The sequence below is a fragment of the Myripristis murdjan genome, chromosome 20 (genome assembly GCF_902150065.1).
Source record: "Myripristis murdjan chromosome 20, fMyrMur1.1, whole genome shotgun sequence".
NCBI lineage: Eukaryota > Metazoa > Chordata > Actinopteri > Holocentriformes > Holocentridae > Myripristis > Myripristis murdjan.
This window is the reverse complement of record NC_043999.1, coordinates 3,369,240-3,392,214: the sequence shown is the minus strand read 5'-3', so window position 1 is coordinate 3,392,214 and position 22,975 is coordinate 3,369,240. Positions and strand designations below refer to the sequence as shown.

At 43.1% G+C, this 22,975-nt stretch overlaps 1 protein-coding gene across 1 annotated transcript; it reads left to right on the top strand.

Moving 5' to 3' along the window:
- Window positions 1-104: 104 nt before the first annotated feature.
- LOC115379185 (NACHT, LRR and PYD domains-containing protein 12-like) lies at window positions 105-22,585 on the top strand. Its single transcript, XM_030079905.1, has 6 exons — window positions 105-235; window positions 6,906-8,933; window positions 11,950-12,120; window positions 13,440-13,610; window positions 15,783-15,953; window positions 22,405-22,585. The coding sequence occupies exons 1-6, from the start codon at window positions 105-107 to the stop codon at window positions 22,583-22,585; spliced, it is 2,853 nt and encodes a 950-aa protein (XP_029935765.1).
- Window positions 22,586-22,975: the final 390 nt, after the last annotated feature.

Here is a 22,975-nt window from a genome sequence, read left to right as displayed (position 1 = left end):
TTAGGAAACTAGAACATCAACCCATATATCATTCCTTTGGTGTGTGTGTGTGTGTGTGTGTGTGTGTGTGTGTTTGCACCTCTTAGACTGACTTAAATCAGAAGATGAGTGACTGGGTGGAGGAGGAGGAGGGCAGAGCAGAGTCTGCAGTGTCCAGCTGTCCGTCCATGAAGAGTGACCGGTTTAAAGAAAAACCTCCAGACTTCAGTGCTGAACCCGGACCTTCAGACACAAAGTAAGACAGCTGTTAGACTGTGAGCCTGATGGAACATGATGACATGAGATTATATAGCAGAGCAAGTAGTGAGGATATCAAGAAAAGAGACTGCAAAGAGAGAAATGACTGCTCCCTGCTCTGCAATCCAGCTGTTCAACCAAAACCCATCTGGGTTTGTGCTGTTTTCCACAAACTATGATGCTGTTTTATGTTTTGCACCAAAACACCTGAGAACATTTCCACTTGCGCCTGCACTCACAAGTTCTTCACACACCTGTGTCTGAAGTTGAGATTCACATTGACTGACAGATAAACAGATAAAGTGTAGATGCTCCTGGTCAAATATTACTCCACTGCCAGTGGAAGTTGCTCAGTCAATTTTTTTACTTGAGTTAAAGTAATCTCTTAAAAATACTTAATTATTCAAAAGTACATTTTCATTTCAACATCAGGATTCAAGGTAAAAAACACAAGGTTCAACACATTGCTGTATTTTCACAATGTATTTACAGAGCCTGATAACTCTCTGAAAATATAGTTGTTGTTTTTTTAAACTTGGCCTAAGTTTTTGCCTTTTTTGACCTCTGACCTCCAGATGTGTGAATGAAATTGGGTTCTCTGGGCAGCCACGGCTCTCCCCTTTGCAGACACGCCCACCTTCTGCTAATCCCATGCAGTTTGGGCCCCAAAGCCTGCAGTCCACATGTGTTCTTGTGGCCTGTTGTAAAATGGTGTGTGTGTGCAGACTGGGGCCTAAACAGTCTTGGAGCTGCATCAGTTGGCTTTGACTGGAAAGCTGAGACTCTTGTGGATTCAATGAGCCACATTTGATTCCTGTGTGATGATGTTGGCCCCCATAGCAGCCATTTCACTGCAGGCAGAGCATTTTGTCAAACTGGAAGTCGCTGTAGAAAATGACCTCTAGTGACCTCTAGGAGAATCACAGCCTCATCAAACTTTACAGACACAAACTAGAGAGCGAGGAGCTCTGCTTCTCCAGCTGGACTGACAGTGAGGGCCAGTTTCTGACACATTTCCACAACGAGGATAAGAGAATACTTAAGAATCGCAAGATGTATTGATCGGCTCCCAGGTGTCATGATAGTATTGGATCAGGAGATAAGCATATTGTCCCAGCTTGAGTGTTGTTTTTTTTTTTTTTTTTATTTAGCCTTTATTTTACCAGGAAGAAGCTTGAGCTCCAAGAGCTCTTTTACGAGCATCACCTGACATAAAAACAACAACATACAAACATAAGACCAAGAACAACCAGAGCAGGACAAGATTACAAACAAAAAGAATAAAAGAAAGATAAAAGAGCAAGAAAGCATGCACGCCAGCAGCAGCCAGGGGGAGATAAAGAAGAGAATAAGGTAGTACAGGAAGGCTGGGATGACATAAAACATAAATGCAGAAGGATATAAGAGCAAGAGCAAGCAAGAAACAGCCGGGCTGGGAGGGGGCAGTTAAAAGTCAAGGATGGGGCAAGAGATGGAAAGGGAAAAAGGGATGTGGAGGGGAAATCAGCGTAGTATGCACATCAGGCAGGATCATTAACCAGAAAACAAGCAGGGGTCAAAACGAGGAATCAAACAGGGAAGCATTTGCATACTCCCTTTTCAGATATTACCAGGTCTGAGATAAGAGTTCTAAAACTAGACATGGGAATGAGAGTATTAAGCCTAAGAGTTTTTTGGAGACCATTCCAGGTTGAAGGAGCAGAGTAAGCGAAAGCTCTCTTCCCAAACTCAGTATGAGCTCGTGGAACTGAGGTGGCAAGGTAGTCCTGAGAGCGCAAGCTGTAGGATGAGTTTGAAGAGATGGTGAGATATGAACAGAGATATGAAGGTAACAGACCAACTAAAGCTTTGTAAATGAAGGTGTACCAATGTTGAAACCTTCGAGCCGACAAGGACAGCCAACCTACCTTTTTATATAGAATGCAATGGTGAGTGAGTGATCTGCAACCAGTTATGAACCTTAGCACACCATGATAAGAGGCATCCAGCATATGCAATGAAGTGGAACAGGCATTCATATAAAGTACATCACCATAATCAAGCACTGGCAAGAATGTAGCAGCAACAAGCCTTTTTCTGGAGTTAAAAGAGAAGCAGGTTCTGTTTCTGAAATAGAAACCCAGCCTTACCTTCAGCTTTTTAGATAGGTTCTCAATGTGTGGCTTAAAAGACAAATCATCATCCAGTATTATACCAAGGTATTTAAAGGAAGAAACCGTCTCAATAGGAATTCCCTGAGCCGTATATACAGCAGGCAAGGACTTGGGGTTCGATTTGGATTTAGAAAAGATCATCATTTTAGTTTTGTTAGCATTGAGTACGAGTCTTAACTGCAGGAGTTGGGTTTCTATTTGATTAAAGGCAGCCTGCAAAAACTCAACAGCCTGAGACAGAGATCCCGCGCAACAGTAAATCACAGTGTCATCAGCATAGTAATGAAAAGCAGCATTAAGGACATCCTTACCCAGATCATTTATATAAATTATGAAAAGTAAAGGGCCCAGCACAGAGCCCTGTGGCACCCCCTTGTGGACCGACAGAACATTGGAGGTGATGCCATCAGCTTTAATGCATTGTGCCCTGTCAGACAGATAATTGCAGAACCAACCAACAGCAGAGACTGACAGACCTATACCAATAAGTCTGTGCCTCAAGACGTCATGGTCCACAGTATCAAAAGCCTTAGAGAAATCAATAAAGAGGGATGCGCAGTGTTGATTGCTATCTAGTGCTACAATTATGTCATTTACAACCTTAGTGGCTGCAGTAACTGTACTGTGTCCCTTCCTAAAACCAGACTGAAAGCAAGACAGGAGAGAATGTTGGTGTAAATATGCTTTCAGTTGGTCACTTACCAGGCTTTCCAGAATTTTAGCTAAAGGGGACAAATTGGAAATGGGTCTATAGTTGTTTAGACTTGATGGGTCACCACCCTTTAAAAGGGGAAAAACATGTGCAGTCTTCCAGATTCTGGGGATTTCCTGAGTGGTAAGAGTAAGGTTGTAAATGTGAGTCAATGGCTCTGCAACATAGTCAGCAGCCAGTTTTAAGTAGTAAGGGCCCAGGTTATCTGGCCCAGCAGGTTTCTTAGGGTCTAGAGACAAGAGGGCTTTACGTACTTCATGAACAGAGAAGGGCCGTAGGTTAAATTCTCTGCATGAGGGAGATTCAGTAACCAGTGGAGCCGCAGTAGGGCTGGTGCTGGTGAGGGGCACAAATAGGGAGCCAGATGAGACAAAGTGCTTATTAAAGCAATCAAGCATCTCAGCTTTGTCATAGATGGTTGCAGAGTCAGAGATAATACAAGGTGGAAGACCCGAAGAGGTAGATGGAGATAATGATTTTATTGTCTGCCAGAATTTGCGGGGGTTGTTTAAGTTCTCTGTAGTTAAGTTAAGAAAATAGTTAGATTTAGCCTTCTTAACCAAGGCAGTGCATTTATTCCTTAGACATCTAAAGGTGGCCCAAAGTGACTCAGAATTAGTTTTCCTAGCTTTAGCCCAGACACAGTTCCTTTCGTGGATCATATTGTTAAGGTTTTCAGAGAACCAGGGGTTATCCCTGCCCTTGACCATGAACCTCTTGAATGGGGCATGCTTATCAATAATGGGCATAAACAGGTCAAGAAAAAAGGACCAAGCAGTTTCAGCATCAGGGATAAGGGAAACCCTGTTCCAGTTTGCATGATACAAATCTTGCAAAAAACCCTGTTCACTGAAATGCTTTGCATCACGTTTAGTAATATACCGAGGCTTGGACTTAGGAATTTTTGCATCCCTAATACAGGCAATGACACAATGATCACTCACATCATTGGGAAAAACACTAACAGATGTATACCTGTGGGGATTATTCGTAATAAAAACATCAATAAGAGTGGACTTTTCAGGACACTTTGCATTTGGGCGAGTAGGTAAATCAATTAGCTGGGTATAATTCATTGAGTTACAATACGCCTTAAGTTCATTTGATGCAGCAGACAGCCAGTCCAGATTCAGGTCACCACAGAGAATCAGCTCACTGTCGGGTAGTTTGGACAGAATATCCGATAAAGAGGCCAGGGTTTCCTTTGTTGCAGATGGGGGCCTGTAACAACCTACAACAGTAACATTGCACCCCTTGGATAACTCAACTTGCAGGGCCAAAAATTCAAATTGCTTAGGAGTTGAGTTAGCAATCAAAACTTGAGTATGGAACTTGCATTTAGAGTATACAGCTACATCACCACCGCGCTTGGGGCGATCAGCACGGTACAAATTATACCCATCAATAGAGACAGCTTCATCACTTATAGATTTAGATAGCCAGCTCTCCGAAATTATGATCAAATCAGCACTAGTTGTCTGTGCCCAAATTCGAACAAAGTCTATTTTTGGCAATAAGCTTCTTACATTTAAATGAATGATGCCAAGACCAGATCTCGATTTAAATTCTGCAGGAGTTTGAATACAATCACTACCAGGCCCAGGATTGGGCTCGATATTTCCAGAAAGCATCAGCAGTAACACAATCACGCAACGCAGTTTAATCACTTTGGGATTACAATTTAATTTAACATCCGAACTCAGAATTGAGAGGGAAAGCGACTTCGTTGACACAGTGAAACAAGATTTCAACACATAGCAACACATCAAGCTGACAGACAATGCAGGAGACGATACAGCCAAAGCACTCAGTAATCGCGAGGAGCGGTCGGCAAAGAAAAGCGTTTGGGAACTGGGCAGGATAAGAGGAGAGTTCGCATTCAGAAATGCACAGTCCCAGGATCGAGCAGCAACATAGTTGCCGCAGAACGACGCGACGAGCAGCAGAGCGAGAAGCCGCATGGGCTCCATTGTCCTGCGGATTATCCGCGAGCGCTCGGGAAAAACTGATTCAGCGTGCTAAGTTTCAGAATCAGGGCATGAATGTTCGACAGTTCGGTGTACGCAGAGTCAGTAGAGTGTGGTGTGTAAGAGCAGAGCGGGGGAGGAGGGCTACCAGATAGCAGCAGGCAGGCAGATGCGGAGCAGCAGGGCAGGTGAGGCGGTCAGCAGGTAGGTTAGGCTGAGCATGCAGGCAGACTGGACAACCGGCAAGTAATCCAAGCAGGCGTTTGAGGGGAATCCATCCAAAAATATAAATATAAAATATATGTTCCGACGAAAGAACCACACAGAATTGGAGGAAAGCGCCAGTTAGCGAAGCAGCAGGTCGTCAATGAGTGAGTGACTGACTGACTGACTGACTGACTGACTGACTGGGCGGCGTGCTGGCTGTGCAGGTGCGGCGGCTGCAGGAGTGTTCTGTTGTTGTAATACGTGACTTCTGGTCCTGGAACCAGACAGGAGCACTGGAACCCAGTAGGGGTGGGCGATATGAATAAAATCTTCTATCACGATATAGATCATTTTATATCACGATAACTATATACCACGATATACCACGTTATACCACGTTATAGTTTTTCATAGAATAACTTGAAAACGTACTATACAACATACCGTATTCATCTGAATATAAGACAATATTCTTTCCATTGAAAATGCCCTGAAAAAACGCCCTTGTCTAATATTGGGGGTCTAAGCAAATACACATGTATTGTACTTGCATATGTAAACCAGTAGGTAGGCTCGCCTGATGCCTCGATTACCGGCGAATGACCGCATTGCGCAGTCAATAATCAACCATGTTGTCTGTGTCATTGTCCGTTGTGCTGCTGCCGCGTATGAACAAAAGTTGATCTATAATGAAAGGTATATATGGCAGTATGTGATCACCTGTCAGATCCGGCAGATCTGATTTCATGTCTCTGCTTGCCCGTGTGTGTTGTTGTGTGTTGTATTCCCACATGTGTGGTACCACATGAATAACGTAAAGCAGCATAGTGTTGCAAAACCAGAAACAGAGAGTCCACAGAATGGTATCTTCTTTGCAAAAATAATTTTTATTCTTGTTTGTTTCATAATCTGAGTGCATATTGGCGACAAGTGACAACAATAATACATTCACATTACCTACACTGTGAAAATTCGCTTGAATTGATAAAATGGTGATAGAAACGATAGAAGAGAAATGACGCGATAGACATTTTTCTATCGTACCTACGATATATATCGTCATATCGCCCACCACTAGAACCCAGCATGAAAACCCACTTGGATGTGGAGGGGATTCAGACATTTGTTATGGGGTCTTCACTGGAGTAGTAACAATGGTGACTAAGTTAAGTCAAGGGGGCGTTGTGGTCTTTTGCTTGTTGAAAGCTTGTTGCAGTGAGTTTCTTCCTCACCCCGTATTGTGGAGATTTTTTGCTTTGTTGGTCAACTTTTCTTTTGCGGATTCACAATAAAAAATCACTAAAAAAACATGAGCTGTCAAGCTCTTGGATTGCTGTATTTGTCATAATCTGCTGCAAAATGTCAAAGTGGATGTCATGCTGCTTACATGGACATTTCTTCTTGTAAATGCTATCTTAATTGCATTAATATTAGAATACTGCAATCCATGAAAATGTAGTCACAGAAAATGACATAAGAGACCGCTTATGACAATTGTAATAACCTTGGCTAATATCGAGTGTCCCATTGTCATGTTTGTTTGTTTTTTACTTTTTTTTTTAAGATTTTAAGATTTGAGTTAAAACGTAATGTTGTCTAAATATAAACAAACTTTTTTCATCTCCACAGGGACAGGAAGAGGAGTCGAGGTGATGTGAAGGAGCAGCTGTCCTGCTGTGCTTTGTGTCAGGAGGTCCTGAGGGATCCAGTCTCCACCAGCTGTGGACACTGGTTCTGCAGACGGTGCATCACCTCAGACTGGGACCAGTCTAGTTCATCAGCAGATCCTGCCTGTCCCCAGTGTGGAAAAAGATCCAGAGCAAGACCTGGACTGCCGACACCCAGTCAAACCAGCCCAGTGGACGGCGGTCTGCAGGAGGTTTTAGACAAGCATAAGATCAGTCTGAGGAGGAGATGTGAGTTTGTGACAGAAGGAACTGCTGCAGCAGGAACTGGAACCCCCCTCAACAGGATCTACACTGAGCTCTACATCACAGAGGGACGGAGTGAAGGGGTTAATACCCAACATGAGGTGTGGCAGCTGGAGACAACATCCAAGACGAAGACCCTCCATGACAGTCCAGTCAAGTGCCAGGACATCTTTAAACCCTTACCTGGCCAAGACACACACATCAGAGTAGTTGTGACGCAGGGCGTTGCTGGCATTGGAAAAACCTTCTCAGTGCAGAAGTTCACTCTGGACTGGGCAGAGGGCTTGGAAAACCAACATGTCAGTCTTGTGGTTCTGCTTTCGTTCCGAGAGCTGAACTTGATCAAAGATGAGCGCTACAGTCTTCTCCAGCTGCTCCGTGTTTTCCATCCAACATTACAGATGGTCACAGCAGAGAAGCTCGCCGTCTGTAAAGTCGTGTTCATCTTTGACGGCCTGGATGAAAGCAGGTTTTTATTGGATTTCCAGAACAATGAGGTCGTGTCTGATGTCACACAGACATCATCAGTAGACGTGTTGTTGACAAACCTCATCAAGGGGAATCTGCTTCCCTCGGCTCTCCTCTGGATAACTTCCAGACCTGCAGCGGCCAATCAGATCCCTCCTACATGTGTCGACAGGGTAACAGAAGTGCGAGGGTTCACTGACCTCCAGAAGGAGGAGTACTTCAGGAGGAGATCCAGTGATGAGGAGCTGTCCAGCAGAATAATCTCACACATCAAGGCGTCCAGGAGCCTCCACATCATGTGCCAGATCCCAGTCTTCTGCTGGATCACTGCTACAGTTCTGGAGCACATGTTGACTACAGACCAGAGAGAAGATCTGCCCAAGAGCCTGACTGAGATGTACTCACACTTCCTGCTGGTTCAGACACAGAGGAAGAAGCATAAGTACGATGAGAGACATGACAGAAGTCTGCAGGAGCTGAGGCAGACTGACAGAGAAGTTCTTCTGAAGCTGGGCAGGCTGGCATTTGAACATCTGGAGAAAGGCAACCTGATGTTCTACCAAGAAGACCTGGAGGAGTGTGGTCTTGATGTCACAGAGGCCTCGGTGTACTCAGGAGTGTGCACAGAGATCTTCAAAACTGAGTGTGTGCTCTTCCAGAGAAAAGTTTACTGCTTTGTTCATCTGAGCATTCAGGAGTTTCTTGCTGCAGTCTACATCTTCCACTGCTACACCAACAGGAACACAGAGGTACTGGCCAGAGTCATGAGGAGTGAATGTGATGACAAAAAGCTATCGTTGGATATCTTCCTGGAGAGAGTCATGTCTGAAGCCCTGCGGAGCAAAAACGGTCACCTGGACCTCTTTGTCTGTTTCCTTCATGGCCTCACACTGGAGTCCAACCAGAGGCTCTTAGGAGGCCTGCTGGGTCAGACAGAGAGCAGACCAGAAGACATCCAGAGAGTCATCTACAACCTGAAGGAGATGAACACTGAATATATCTCTCCTGACAGAAGCATCAACATCTTCCACTGTTTGATGGAGATGAACGACCTCTCAGTACATCAGGACATCCAAGAGTTCCTGATGTCAGAGAAAAGATCAGAGAAGGAACTTTCTGAGATCCACTGCTCAGCTCTGGCCTACATGCTGCAGATGTCAGAGGAGGTCCTGGATGTTTTGGACCTGAAGGCGTACAGAACATCAGAGGAGGGACGACGGAGACTGATCCCAGCTGTGAGGAACTGCAGGAAGGCTCGGTTAGTCCTGATGTGAAATCAGCATTACACAAACAGTGTAGAGCTGCTTCCATACCTGACACCGTCAGAAATACGATAAAGATATGTAGTTTTCTAAATATTCAGGATAAAGGATTGATTCTGAGAGAAAAAATATATTTAAGACAGTCCAGAGATGCAACATGATGGTGATGCCTACAGCAGCTCACCCCTACAATACTTCAAAATCAGAACCAGGTTTTTGCTATGGAATTGAACTTGAGCATCAGGTTTCTACTAGGGTTTAACATTTTTCCCAAAAATTAGTTATTTTAAATCCCAGGAAAAAAAATTCCCGATCAGGTCTGCCGGATCTGACAGGTGAGTGGCCGGCTCGCCTGATGCCGGCCGGTGCTGCGGCCGGCCCGCCTGATGCCGACCGGTGCCGCGCCCACCCGGTCAGGTCTGCCGGATCTGACAGGTGAACGGCGCACACATACTGCCATATATACCTTTCATTATAAATCGATTTTTGTTCATACGCGGCTGCAGCAGCACAACGGACAATGACACAGACAACATGGTTGATTATTGACTCCTACTGGTTTACATATGCAAGTACGATACATTTGTATTTGCTTTGACCCCCAGTATTAGACGAGGGCGTTTTTTCAGGGCATTTTCAATGGAAAGAATATCGTCTTATATTTGGATGAATATGGTACATGCTATTTAAATAAGTAAATAATTCTCAATAAGATTTATATTAATAAACCTGAGATTTATTTTAATAAACCAGATTGCATTCTTTTCTGTACTCAATTCTCATGTGCTACTGGTTTGTCAGCCTATTTGGGAATTGATAAGAGAATCGATAAATAATCGGATCAATAAGCAGGAATCGATAAAGCATCGGAATCGCTAAATCCTTATTAATATCCATCCCTATTTAGGACCCTCTAGTACAGTGTTTCCAAAACTGGAAGCTCACACCCACATATAGTCTCACTAATTTTTGCTGTCCTTGGACACTTGGACATCTTCACGGGGTGCTGAGACTCCAAGTGTCTCCTCAAACCACTGGTTGATCCCCCCGAACGCCTCATCACCCTCTCACACAACCTGCACTCAGCAGTTTCATTGTCTACTCTGTGAAAATATGCGTGCGGAACGAGTCGGGTCACAAGTATAGCCTATCACAACAATAGCCGCCCGACACTGTTGACTGTTGCGAAAGACTTTTTTCCCTTTCTTTTTCTTTTTCTTTTGCTTCTTCTTTGTCTCGTGACCCGGCCCATCGGCCCACCGGGGAAATCCCCGGTTTCCCCGTATGCCAATCCGCCCTTGCCTGTGGCTGATAAACAACCGAGCTGATAAACAGTCATTAGTAATATGGATATGATGAGCGAACGGGCTGAGGCCAATAACAGAGCAGCGAGGACGTCTAATAAGTTGAGAAAACTGCATCCCTTTACTGTAATGCAGCCTTTAAAAGCAGGAGAGGACAACACTGATGCCATAACATATTACCATATCCCAAATCCCACATGATATCTGATCTCATATCACAGTATCCATATTATATCAATATATTGATGGGCCCACCTCTACTGCCATCACCTGGTCAATCTTTTGAAATGCTAATAAGTTTGGCCCTGATTGGTTAAGAGACTGGGTGATGGTGTCATGTGATGCAGAAGCTCTTGTTCTACAGTTTTACTATGAGACGATGGTAGACTGAAGGCATCTGAGGACTTTTCACTGAGCCATTCATTTGTTAATTATGGACGTGCCTATGGCTGTTTTCACGTCTTCCGTATTTAGCACTGACTTTGAATTATTTTGGACGTTGATCATTCCTTGGTTTCTGTTAGAATGACCATAGGTGGCTGGATGATGCAGTAAAAGATGCCGAGGTGGTGCACCAAAACCAATGGTGTTTATTCACCAAAACAAACAAAAGCTATACAACACAAACATGGCAGCAGGGTATAGTTAATAAATTATTATGTAATATGGTCTCATAGATAAATAATATAGAATATAAATTTACAGCTATTTTTTACAACTAATTACATAGTACAATTACCTTCCACAAAATAACCAAATGAAACATAATTAGAACAAATATTTAGTACACCAACTACCGACTCCCCCCTTTCCTATCCTGCCACTTGGTCCCTCCCGGAACGTTTATTTGGGTGCTGGTACCACCCGGGATCCTTCTGGCCGAACACCCTGGAGCGGACACAGACCAGGACAGGTGAGGACTGGTAACAGACAACTAACACGGTGTTTTTGCTCAGTAATGCACTTGCACATTTCTTTTGTGATCTTACCGCACCTCCGTTTCTGCACACAGTGGAACACTTGCTAACTGACTTATGAACAAATTAGGAACCAAATGTCCCCCACGCCCAAGTGTGGCGTCAACGACTAATTCAGTCTCACTTCTTTCAGGTGGAGCCAAGCGCTGACAACAAGCCCAGCCAGAAGACACACTTCGTCATGGCTTCATATTGTTAAATACACATGCTATGAATTATTCAATAAATAGACACAATAAACAGTCTGTATAACATGCAAATATGCAATGTGCAAATTTTCTGTGCAAACAATAAAGTGCAAATATCCCAATTGAAGTGCAAGGTGCCATCATTAAAGTGGGTAGCTCAGTTGTCTGTTTACAGTGCATTTTATGCAAACCAAGTTGTGCGATATGTACAAGGCTAAGCCGTCACTCACTGGTAACAATGTTGTCTTCCTTACAGTTTCATTGTCAGTTTATTTGTGTTTTTCATATTTTGATGTCTTTTCATTTCAGGTGTTATCTTTATCTTTTCATTTACTCTGATGGTTTTGTAAAGCACTTTGGAACTTTCCTTTAAAGGTGTAACATAAATATGAATTGGTATTATCAGTATTATTATTAAAATAATTGTTATAATAATTATTTCATTGGTCTGTCCTGCCTTTTTGAATATTTTGAAAAAAATCTCTGAGTGATAAAAATCCAAAACACTGGAAATTATAGCTACATATGTTATTCTTTATTCAGACTGAGGTACTGCAGCTTGACAGAGAGCAGCTGTGCTTCTCTGGCCTCGGCTCTGAAGTCCAACCCCCATCTGACAGAGCTGGACCTGAGTGGGAACCGGCTGCAGGATTCAGGAGTGAAGCTGCTGTTTGCTGGACTGAAGAGTCCAAACTGCAGACTGGAGACTCTCAGGTCAGACTGAACTTTTTAATGATGTGTGAACATGTAATATTCTGTTAGCTGAACAGGAGTTTTACAGGTTTACATCTCAAACTGTTGTCAAACTGTATTTTTACATAATCCTTGTGTGTTGAAATGAAAAACTGAACTTCAGTGATGATGTTGTAGTCTTGCTTTTCCAGACATTTCCTTTTATGGCCGAACAAAGTATTTACATTTGAACCTGGGAGCTTTCCACTCCTAGTTTGAAATAAATCAATAACTACATAAATAAATAAAAAGGGAAAAACAAAACATATCAATACACATATATATACCTACATACATACATACATACTTACATGACATGTGTACACCTGTACATAGATACACAAATATACATCCAACACTCATTTGTCCGTACAAACACACTGTGGAATCAATGAAAATCTGATCTTATTGGTTTAATGTTTTCAGTCCACTTGGTCCATATCAGCTAGAATTTTTCTTTTTGGATCCTGAGGGAAAATGACAGCCGTTCCCTAATCTATATTTCATGCACTATTTTCTATCCATTCATCAGTGACTGGTGGGTCTGGTTTTAGCCATCTCCTTGTGACCGCCTTTTTACTTGCTGCCAAAAGTATTTGAGCCAGTTTCTTGTCATTTTTGCTCCATCTTTCAAATGGGATATCACCCATGTAGATAGCAACACATCTATGAGGAATGGTACTTCCAGATACATTATTTAGATGCTTATGTATTTCTTGCCAATAAGGGACATGACCCTGGCAACTCCAGAAGATATGGAAGTGATTGGCGTCATTTATCTCCTCCAGCAACTACCACCATCTCCAAAATGCCTTTTTTGTGAGGGAGTCCTAAAAAATGGTGCAATATTTTTGCAGCAGAGCTCTGGCCATGTAGTCCAACTGGTTGAATTCCACTGCTCTTCACATATTCTCTGCCAACTCTCGTCCCAAATTTGAAAATGAGCCTCCTTCTCCCATTTCTTTGTTACATGAAGCGTATTTTCAGAGCGACACTGGAGAATATTATAATTGGAGATCATTGTCTGTTTATTTGTGTTTTTCATATTTTGATGTCTTTTCATTTCAGGTGTTATCTTTATCTTTTCATTGACTCTGATGGTTTTGTAAAGCACTTTGGAACTTTCCTTTAAAGGTGAAATATAAATATGAATTAGGATTATCAGTATTATTATTAATATAATTGTTATAATAATTATTTCATTGGTCTGTCCTGCCTTTTTGAATATTTAGAAAAATCTCTTGACTGATAAATATCCAAAACACTGGAAATTATAGCCACATATGTTATTCTTTATTCAGATTGAGTGACTGCTGGTTGTCAGAGAGCAGCTGTGCTTCTCTGGCCTCGGCTCTGAAGTCCAACCCCCATCTGACAGAGCTGGACCTGAGTGAGAACCAGCTGCGGGATTCAGGAGTGAAGCTCCTGTCTGCTGGACTGGAGAGTCCAAACTGCAGACTGGAGACTCTCAGGTCAGACTGCACTTTTTAATGATGTGTGAACATGTAATATTCTGTTAGTTGAACAGGAGTTTTACAGGGTTACATCTCAAATTGTTGTCAAACTGTATTTTCACACAATCCTTGTGTTGAAATGAAAACTGTGAACTTCAGTGATGATATTGTACATTATTTAACATGCAGAGGTCCAAATGGCCTCCGTCTGTGGGAATCTGATATTTATTGTGCTAATTCCACAGAACGTATAGAGGACACCATCATCGAGGTCTTGGTCCAACTATGGATTCACAAAGGATTCCAATATTTTCTTTGATGAATCATCAGGGACAAAAATCCCATGTGGGCATATCAGTGCATTCTGGTATCTTTCACAGATTAGGCATGATGGGATGGAGTTGATATGTCCAACTTTTACCATCCTGATCACATTCCCTCATGGTCACTGTTGTCTTGTAACTGTTCTGAACCTCAACTAAACTTTTAGGACCTCTTGTTTTTCACTAATTATTATTTTGATCATCTTCACACACTTTTTCCCAGCTCACCTACTTCCCATGTAAAACTTTGTTTAAACTCTGCAGGCTGACAGACGACCACGCCAAAAGAACATTTTGTATATTTCAGGATATTTTCTGTCTGTAGTCCCTCAGACTGAACCATATGAACACAGTGGACTGTCACCGTGTTTTTGACTGAATACCGTGATATCCATATTGTGAGGATATTGTTAGGATGACTGGTTGGTGCTTTCATCAAAGTGTAAATTAGTGCTAAACAGTCATTAGTAATATGGATATGATGAGCGAACAGGCTGAGACCAATAACAGAGCAGCAAGGACGTCTAATAAGTTGAGAAAACTGCATCCCTTTACTGTAACGCAGCCTTTAAAAGCAGGAGAGGACAACACTGATGCCATAAGATATTACCATATCCCAAATCCCACATGATATCTGATCTCATATCCAGTGTTGGGACCAATTACTCACAAAACTAATAAGTTACAATTACTAATTACTTCTGTAAAAAAGTAATTTTGATTACTACTCAATTACTGCTGCAGAAGAGTAATTCAATTACTGGGGAAAGTAATTTTTATGATTACTTTTTTTCTTTTCTTAAATCCTCTTATTAATGCACATATTTTTGCATTGCTGTTGCAGTGTGGACATTGCTGTCAAATTTCATCTATCACCTATCAGTACACATATATACACCTACATACATGACATATGTACACCTGTCCATAGATACACAAACATCCAACACTCATTTGTCCGTACAAACACACTGTGGAATCTATAAGAATCTGATCTTATTGGTTTAATGTTTTCAGTCCACTTGGTCCATATCAGCTAGAATTTTTCTTTTGGGATCTTGAGGGAAAGTGACAGCCATTCCCTAATCTATATTTCATGTATTATTTCTATCCATTCGTCAGTGACTGGTGGGTCTGGTTTTAGCCATCTCCTTGTGACCGCCTTTTTACTTGCCGCCAAAAGTATTTGAGCCACTTTCTTGTCCTTTTTGCTCCATCTTTCAAATGGGATATCACCCATGTAGATAGCATCACATCTAAAAGGAATGGTACTTCCAGATACATTATTTAGATGCTGATGTATTTCTTGCCAATAAAGGACATGACCCTGGTAATTCCAGAAGATATGGAAGTGATTGGCATCATTTATCTCCTCCAGCAACTACCACCATCTCCAAAAGGCCTTTTTTGCGAGGGAGTCCTAAAAAATAGTGCAATATTTTTGCAGCAGAGCTCTGGCCATGCAGTCCAACTGGTTGAATTCAACTGCACTTCACATATTCTCTGCCAACTCTCGTCCCAAATTTGAAAATGAGCCTCCTTCTCCCATTTCTTTATTACATAAAGCCTATTTTCAGAGCGACACTGGAGAATATTATAATTGGAGATCTTTTTTTATTATTATTTGTGTTTTTCATATTTTGATATCTTTTCATTTACTCTGATGATTTTGTAAAGCACTTTGGAACTTTCCTTTAAAGGTGTAACATTAAAATGAATTAGTATTATCAGTATTATTATTAATATAATTGTTATAATAAGTATTTCATTGATTTGTCCTGCCTTTTTGAATATTTAGAAAAATCTCTTGACTGATAAATATCCAAAACACTGGAAATTATAGCTACATGTTTTATTCTTTATTCAGATTGAGTGACTGCTGGTTGTCAAAGAGCTGCTGTGCTTCTCTGGCCTCGGCTCTGAAGTCCAACCCCCATCTGACAGAGCTGGACCTGAGTGAGAACCAGCTGCAGGATTCAGGAGTGAAGCTTCTGTCTGCTGGACTGGAGAGTCCAAACTGCAGACTGGAGACTCTCAGGTCAGACTGCACTTTTTAATGATGTGTGAACATGTAATATTCTGTTAGCTGAATAGGAGTTTTACAGGCTTACATCTCAAATTGTTGTCAAACTGTGTTTTCACACAATCCTTGTGTGTTGAAATGAAAAACTGTGAATTTCAGTGATGATATTGTACATTATTTCAACATGCAGAGGTCTAAATGGCCTCCATCTGTGGGAATCTGATATTTATTGTGGTACTTCCACAGAATGTATAGAGGACACCATCATCGAGGTCTTGGTCCAACTATGGATTCACAAAGGATTCCAATATTTTCTTTGATGAATCATCAGGGACAAAAATCCCATGTGGGCATATCAGTGCATTCTGGTATCTTTCACAGATTAGGCATGATGGGATGGAGTTGATATGTCCAACTTTTACCGTCCTGATCAGATTCCCTCAAGGTAACTGTTGTCTTGTAACTGTTCTGAACCTCAGCTAAACCTTTAGGACCTCTTGTTTTTCATTGATTATTATTTTGATCATCTTCACACACTTTTTCACAGCTCGCCTACTTCCCATGCAAAACTTTGTTTAAACTCTGCAGGCTGGCAGACGACCACGCCAAAAGAACATTTTGTATATTTCAGGATATTTTCTGTCTATAGTCCCTAAGACTGAGCCATATGAACACAGTCGACTGTCACCATGTTTTTGACTGAATACCGTGATATCGATATTGTGAGGATATTGTTAGGATGACTGGTTGGTGCTTTCATGAAAGTGTAAATTAGTGCTCAACAGTCATTAGTAATATGGATATGATGAGTGAGCAGGCTGAGGCCAATAACAGAGCAGCGAGGACATCTAATAAGTTGAGAAAACTGCATCCCTTTACTGTAATGCAGCCTTTAAAAGGCTCTCTGGGAACCATCACCTTATCGTGGTGGAGAGGTCTGTGCGTGCCTATGGCCCTGAGGGCTGTGTTGTCTGGAGTTAGCTCCTGGTAGGGTCTCCCTTGGCAAATTGGTCTCAGGTGAGGGGCCAGACAAAGAAAGGGAGAACCGCTGGGGTCAGGTGCACTGGCCGTTAGGTGGCAGTGGAGGTCGGGGCCTCGACGGACCAGACCTAGGCAGCAGAAGCTGGCTCTGGGGACGTGGAACATCACTTCTCTTGGGGGGAAGGAGCCAGAGCTTGTGCAGGAGGTGGTGTGTGAGGCGCCAGGTGGGTGTGGGGATACTCACAAGTCCCTGGCTGAGTGCCGCTGCGTTGGAGTTCACCCTGGTGGACGAGAGGGTCGCTTCACTTACGCCTAAGGGTTGTGGGGGGGGTAAACTCTGATTGTTGTCTGTGCTTATGCACCAAACAGCAGTTCAGAGTACTTGGCCTTCTTGGAGACCCTGAATGGAGTTCTACATGGTACTCCAGTAGGGGACTCCATAGTCGTACTGGGGGATTTCAACACACATGGGCAACTGGGTTTCTGTTATCCGGTAATTACTGGACTTTGACTGGTAAAATTTGCCGAAGTCTGGTAATTTTTAACCCCTCCGGTCAAAATGTCCAGTGAAAATATTCCCTCTAAGCACAATTTGAATTTTATTAAAACAGTCAATTTCCACATGTCATTTTATTAAAAAAAAAAAAAAAAAAGCATGCGTGATCCCTGTCTCTAGTGTACCAGCAGAGAGAGGTTTTTCTCTGCAGAACCGGATCAAAACAGCGCAGCGAAGTCGCCTGGGGGAGAACAAGGTCACAAGACTGATGCGCATTGCAAGTTGCGGAGAGACACTTGAGACTTTTGATTTTAATTCAGCTGCTGCACAGTTCACTGCAGCGAAAATGCATAAAAAGTAGGCTAAAATGTCCCAAGCCAGAAACATGTTCAGGGATTTTTTAGTTTGTTTTTTTTTTTTTAGTTTTTGAGTTTTTATTGCATCTATTTGATTTCAAGTTGGCAGCACGATGCGTTACTAAAATGGTATGAGCTAGTCCAGGGGTCACGAAGCAGGTTCAACAAACTCCGAGTCTTATCCCGAACTCTGAGTTGATCTACTCTGAGATAGGAAACTCTGAGTTTTCGGTTCCAGAACAGCTGATTTGAGTTTTGAGTTTGATCAACTCGGAGTAGTTTCACCTGGAGTTAAGCGCGTGCACCACAGCTATAAAAAGACGAGTCACCATGGCAACGGGGAAGCGCCGGGCTGCGTTTTTCACCCCAGTTGAATTTGAAATTTTAATGCATTCATACAGCGAGCTTGAACATGTTTTTTTTTTTTGTTTTTTTTTTAAAGTGCAACACCGCTGCAGCGGCAAAGAAGAGGGAGACGGCGTAGGAGAACACTGCTGCTGGGGTCAATGCATAAGTTTAAATGTAGTTCGTTGCAATCACAATAATATTACCGGGGAAAACTGCTTGAATGGTAGCCTATTAGGAAGGAATGGCCTCCCCGATCTGAACCCGAGCAGTTGTTTGTTATTGGACTTCTGTCCTAGTCATGGATTGTCCATAACGAACAACATGTTCGAACATAGGGATGCTCATAAGTGTACGTGGTACCAGAGCACCCTTGGTCAAAGGTCAATGATCGATTTTGTAATTATATCATCTGACCTGCGGCCATATGTTCTGGACACTCAGGTGAAGAGAGGAGCAGAGCTGTCAACTGATCACTGTCTGGTGGTGAGTTGGGTTTGATGGCAGGGGAAGCCTTTGGACAGACCTGGTAAGCCCAAGCGTATAGTGAGGGTGAACTGGGAACGTCTGGAGGAGGCCTCGGTCAGAGAAACCTTCAACTGCCACCTCCAGCGGGGCTTTTCCCGAATCCCTGTGGAGGCTGGGGACATTGAACCAGAGTGGGCAATGTTCAAAGCTTCCATTGCTGAAGCTGCAGTTGTGAGCTGTGGTCTGAAGGTCTTGGGTACCTCAAGGGGCGGTAACCCTCGAACATCGTGGTGGACACTGGTGGTCAGGGAATCCGTCCGACTGAAGAAGGAGGCCTTCTGGGATATGTTGTCCTGAGGGACTCCCGAGGCAGTTGCAAGGTACCGACAGGCCAAAAGGGTGGCAGCCGCAGCTGTGGGTGAGGCAAAGCAGCGGACGTGGGAGAGGTTCGGAGAAAATATGGAGAAGCACTTTCGGTCGGCACCAAGGTGCTTCTGGAAAACCATCCGGCACCTCAGGAGGGGGAACCGGGGGACCATCCAGGCTGTATACAGCAGGGATGGGACAGTTGACCTCAACTGAGGATGTTGTCAGTCAGTGGAAGGAGCACTTTGAGGAACTCCTCAAACCAACTAACCCGCCCTCTAGGGTAGAGGCAGAGCTGGAGGATAACGGGGGATCGGCATCAATCTCTAGGGAGGAAGTCACTGAGGTAGTTAAACAACTCCGCAGCGGCAAGGCCCCGGCGATTGATAAGATCTGTCCGGAAATGCTGAAGGCTCTGGGTGTTGAGGGGCTGTTGTGGATCACACGCCTCTTCAATATTGCGTGGAAGGCTGGTGCAGTGCCAAAGGATTGGCAGACTGGGGTGGTGGTTCCCCTGTTTAAAAACGGGGACCAGAAGGTGTGTGCCAATTATAGAGGCATCACACTCCTCAGCCTCCCTGGGAAAGTTTACTCTAAGGTGCTGGAGAGGAGGGTTCGACCAATAGACGAACTTCAGATTGTAGAGGAACAATGCGGTTTTCGTCCTGGTTGTGGAACAACAGACCAGCTCTTTTTTCTCGCAGGTATCCTGGAAGGGGCTTGGGAGTATGCTCATCTGGTCTACATGTGTTTTGTGGATCTGGAGAAGGCGTATGACCGCGTTCCCCAGGATATTCCGTGGGAGGTGCTACGGGAGTAAGGTGGTGAGGAGGGCACTCCTCAGGGCCATCCAATCCCTGTACGCCCAAAGCGAGAGCTGTGTCCAGATTCTCGGCAGTAAGTCGGACCTGTTTCCTGTCGGTCTGTGACCTTCAGCACTGACTGGACCAGTTCGCAGCCGAGTGTGAAGCGGCTGGGATGAGAATCAGCACCTCTAAATCTGAGGCCATGGTTCTCAGCAGGAAACTGGTGGAATGCCCACTGCAGATCGGGAATGAGTTCTTACCCCATATCAAGGAGTTTAAGTATCTCGGGGTCTTGTTCACGAGTGAGGAAACATTGGAACGTCAGATTTCCCGGAGAATCGGAACAGCAGGGGCGGTACTGCGTTCTCTATACCGCACTGTTGTGGCGGAAAGAGAGCTGAGCCAGAAGGCAAAGCTCTTGATCTACTGGCCAATCTTTGTTCCTACCTTCACCATTGTTTATGAGCAATGGGTCATGACCGAAAGAACAAGGTCGTGGAGACAAGCGGCCGAAATGGGTTTTCTCAGGAAGGTGGCTGGACTCTCCTTTAGGGATAAGGTGAGAAGTTCAGTTATCCGTGAGAGACTCGGAGTAGAGCCGCTGCTTCTTTCCTTCCTGGAAAGGAGCCAGTTGAAGTGGTTCGGGCATCTGGTAAGGATGCCACCAGGGCGCCTCCCAAGGGAGGTTTTCCTGGCACGTCCAGCTGGGAGGAGGCCATGGGGCAGGCCTAGGACCAGGTGGAGAGATTGTATCTCCACACTGGCCTGGGAGCGCCTCTGAAAGGGAAGTTTGGGGTCCCCTGTTGAAACTGCTTCCTCTGCGACCCGACTTCAGATAAGCGGTTGAGAATGAATGAATGACTGAAGCCTTTAAAAGCAAGGGAGGACAACACTCATGCCATAAGATATTACCATATCCCAAATCCTACATGATATCTGATCTCATATCACAGTATTCATATTATATCAATATATTGATGGGCCCACCTCTACTACCATCATCTGGTCAGTCTTTTTATTTATTCAGTTATTTTTTAAATGTTATTTTTTATTGTGGAAAAGCATTCCTTATACATTGTCTCACCTGGTATTAAACACTAATATTCGGCTCACACAACATCAGCGTAGAATTTTTCAAGTCATAACTTTTCAAGTCTTGCTTTTCCAGACATTTCCTTTTATGGCCCAACAAACTATTTACATTTGAACCTGGAAGCTTTCCACTCCTAGTTTGAAGAGAGTTGTAGGGGACTGGAAAATAAATCAACAACACTCGCACTCTATTTGCTACGGTGGATAAGCTTGCAACCCCCCCTAACCAGATAGCTCCAGAACTCCTCTCCACAGAAAAATGCAATGAATTTGCTTGCTTTTTTTTTTAGCAAAAAAATGAAATCCATAAGGTCGAATATCAGCACTTATAAGCAAACTAATAAAATGATGCAGTCCCCTAAACCACCCAGGAATAATTCTACTGCTATGTTAGAATTTAATACAGTTGACCAAAAAACTCTAGAGGAAACAGTTCAACAGCTTAAACCATCTACTTGCAGTCTTGACACAATGCCTTCTGACTTTTTTAAAAACTATTGTGAAGTCCATCCCCACTGATTTACAACAAATAACAAATTGCTCTCTTCAATCAGGCACGCTTCCTAAACCCCTAAACGGAGCCGCCATTAGGCCACTTCTTAAAAAAATAACGCATCAGGACCAACCTGATGAAGGTTGGTCCTGATGAAGGTTGATAGACCGAAACGTTGACCCAATAAACAGCAGAGCTTTAATGTGAGTGCGGGAGCAAGTTGTGATTTTTTTTGCAGTGAATGTGTCTGGGGATCTGCTCCTAGCACCACTCATTTCAGGAGAATGTGCACGTTGATCAAGCTTTAAACAACTACAGACTGGCCTCAAATCTCCCTTTCATAGCCAGGATTATTGGGAGCAATTTCTTGAACTCCAGTGGACTTTTTGACAAGTTCTAAATGATATTAGGCTGAACAGTGACTCAGGCAAGGTGTCAGTTCTCATCTTACTTGATCTCAGTGCCGTGTTTGACACTGTAGACCACAGTATACTGTTGAACAGGCTGGAAACTTAGGCAGGACTCAGTGGAACAGTCCTAAAATGGTTCAAGTCCTATTTGGAGGAGAGGTCTGTTGTCTGGTAAATCTTTTGAAATGCTAATAATTTTGGCCCTGATTGGTCAAGAAACTGGGTGCTGGTGTCATGTGATGCAGAAGCTCTTGTTCTACAGTTTTACTATGAGAAGATGGTAGACTGAAGGCATCTGAGGACTTTTCACTGAGCCATTCACTTGTTATTTATGGACGTACCCATGGCTGTTTTCACGTCTACCGTATTTAGCACTGAATTTGAATTATTTTGGACCTTTTATCATTTTGTGCTTTCGTTGTCTGTTTATTTGTGTTTCTAATATTATGATGTCTTTTCATTTCAAGTGTTATCTTTATCTTTTTATTTACTCTGATGGTTTTGTAAAGCACTTTGGAACTTTGCTTCAAAGGTGTAACATAAATATAAATTAGTATTATCAGTATTATTGTTATTGTATTACTGAAAAATCTCTGACTGATAAATATCCTAAACACTGGAAATTATAGCTGCATGTTTTATTCTTTATTCAGATTGAGGAGCTGTGGGTTCTCAGGGAGCTGCTGTGCTTCTCTAGCCTCAGCTCTGAAGTCCAACCCCCATCTGACAGAGCTGGACCTGAGTGAGAACCTGCTGGAGGATTCAGGAGTGAAGCTGCTGTCTGCTGGACTGGAGAGTCCAAACTGCAGACTGGAGACTCTCAGGTACGACTGAACTTTTTAATGATGACATAAATATATGGATATCACTGTCAAGCCAAATATAGGCACAGTCAGTTAACTTGGGCAGTACAGCAAGAACAACAACTTAAATTTAAGTCAGAGGCAAACACATCAAACATAAAGCGCCCTCATACACTGTTGATAAGCATTTAACACAAACTGAGCTAAATGAAATACTTTGTCGCTAAACAAGTATTTAAGTCTGCACTCATCAGACATATTAAACAAATCAGGACATTCTGCAGACATTTTCAGGAAAAGCTTATATCTGAGATTATGATAAAATGGACAGTAAAACAAAAAGTGCATTTCATTTTCAACCTCATTGAGATCACACAGATGGCATTTTCTATTCTCTTCTGGTATTGAATGGAAACGTGAG

Coding starts and splice junctions, on each gene's coding strand:
- LOC115379185 (XM_030079905.1), top strand. CDS start 105: ATGAGTGACTGGGTGGAGGAGGAGGAGGGCAGAGCAGAGTCTGCAGTG. Junction 8,934..11,949: donor AGGAACTGCAGGAAGGCTCG/GTTAGTCCTGAT, acceptor TTCTTTATTCAG/ACTGAGGTACTGCAGCTTGA. Junction 12,121..13,439: donor TGCAGACTGGAGACTCTCAG/GTCAGACTGAAC, acceptor TTCTTTATTCAG/ATTGAGTGACTGCTGGTTGT.